This window comes from Apaloderma vittatum, unplaced genomic scaffold (genome assembly GCF_000703405.1).
Source record: "Apaloderma vittatum isolate BGI_N311 unplaced genomic scaffold, ASM70340v1 scaffold29568, whole genome shotgun sequence".
NCBI classification, from domain to species: domain Eukaryota; kingdom Metazoa; phylum Chordata; class Aves; order Trogoniformes; family Trogonidae; genus Apaloderma; species Apaloderma vittatum.
In genome coordinates this window covers 5,886-7,055 of record NW_009729533.1, presented here as the reverse complement: position 1 = coordinate 7,055, position 1,170 = coordinate 5,886, and the positions used below count along the sequence as shown (strand labels likewise).

The 1,170-nt window shown below is 52.7% G+C and overlaps 1 protein-coding gene across 1 annotated transcript in view; it reads left to right on the top strand.

The window, feature by feature from the left end:
• Positions 1–593: 593 nt before the first annotated feature.
• The window catches only part of EPHX2 (epoxide hydrolase 2, cytoplasmic), a gene marked incomplete at its 3' end in the record, with an annotated part of 6,030 nt that continues 5,453 nt past the window's right edge, over positions 594–1,170 (top strand). The window contains exons 1-2 of the mRNA XM_009874480.1: positions 594–671; positions 781–940. Of these exons, the coding sequence (XP_009872782.1) occupies positions 645–671; positions 781–940 (187 nt within the window). The remainder of the gene's footprint in view (positions 672–780; positions 941–1,170) is intronic.

Sequence of the window (1,170 nt, the reverse complement as noted above, 5' to 3'; positions counted from 1 at the left end):
CAAGGCAAGCAGGGAGTTGAAAAAAGAATAAAATATTAAGTAGCTAAATGCTAGAGGACGTGGAGCAGATGGAGCAATAAATTCCCAGATTATCAGGCCATCAACCATATTTTTGCTCCGCTTTAAAAAAGAAAAAAAACGGCAGCAATCCTGCTGGAACAGGTAAAGCCGCTTTATTTTTAACTGAGCTGTGTTTTTATCGACTCGAAAGAGAGCTTTGTCCTAAAGCCAGTGCCTGTAATCTTGTTTTATTGCCGCCCGAGAAGGCCTTCCGTGATCTTGCGAGACGGGCAAATTATTTTCCCTGAGCTGCAGCTTATGAAATACCTCGCTTTTTGCATTTTTTTTTTAATTTTTTTTTTTTTTTGTTCTTGGCTCATCTCTCTCTGCACTGGACGAAGTAATTGAGCTGCCAGCGGGAAATAAATGGGCAGCGATCTCCTGATCGTAATGAAGTGATGCTCCTCTCCCGGGGGGGAAGGGATGATGGACGACGCTGTTCCACCTCCGTGGCACAAAGCATCCCCAAAATCCCTCCCTGATATTGGAGACCCCCCGGCTGACCTCTCCTTCTGTTCCCTGGCAGGGATTTCTTGCGGAAAAACCTGTTTGCTGGTGGCTCTGACAGCCCTTACTCCAAAGCCATGAGGGGCCAGATCACCCTGTCCCAGGTGAGCCCTTGGCTACCACCCGTGGAGCATCACCGGGACCTCGAGGAGGCTCTGAGATGGGGACTTAATTTTTATTCTGTTTTTTTTTGACTCTGTGGGTGTTTTCCAGCTCTTTTCGGAGATGGACGAGAGCTGCAGGCAACACGCCTCTGCCTCAGGCATCGCCCTGCCGCCCGCCTTCTCTGTCGCCCGAGCTTTCGAGGAGATGGCAACCAAGGGGACGGTCAACACCCCGCTTCTGCGAGCGGCCGGGGTGCTGAGAAGGAACGGTGGGTGTTGGGGGGGAGGTTTGGACAAGGAGGGGCTGGAGTGAGGGTGCTGGTCCCCTTCCAAGCAGGTGCCATGAGTCTGTGGTCGGTCCATCACAGAGCCCCTGGCTGGTCCCACCATGGAGCCCCTGGTTGGTCCTACCATGAGGTCCTGGTCAATCCCACCACAGAGATCTCTGGTTGGTCCCACCATGAGGTCCTGGTCGGTCCCACCACGAGGTCCTGGCCAG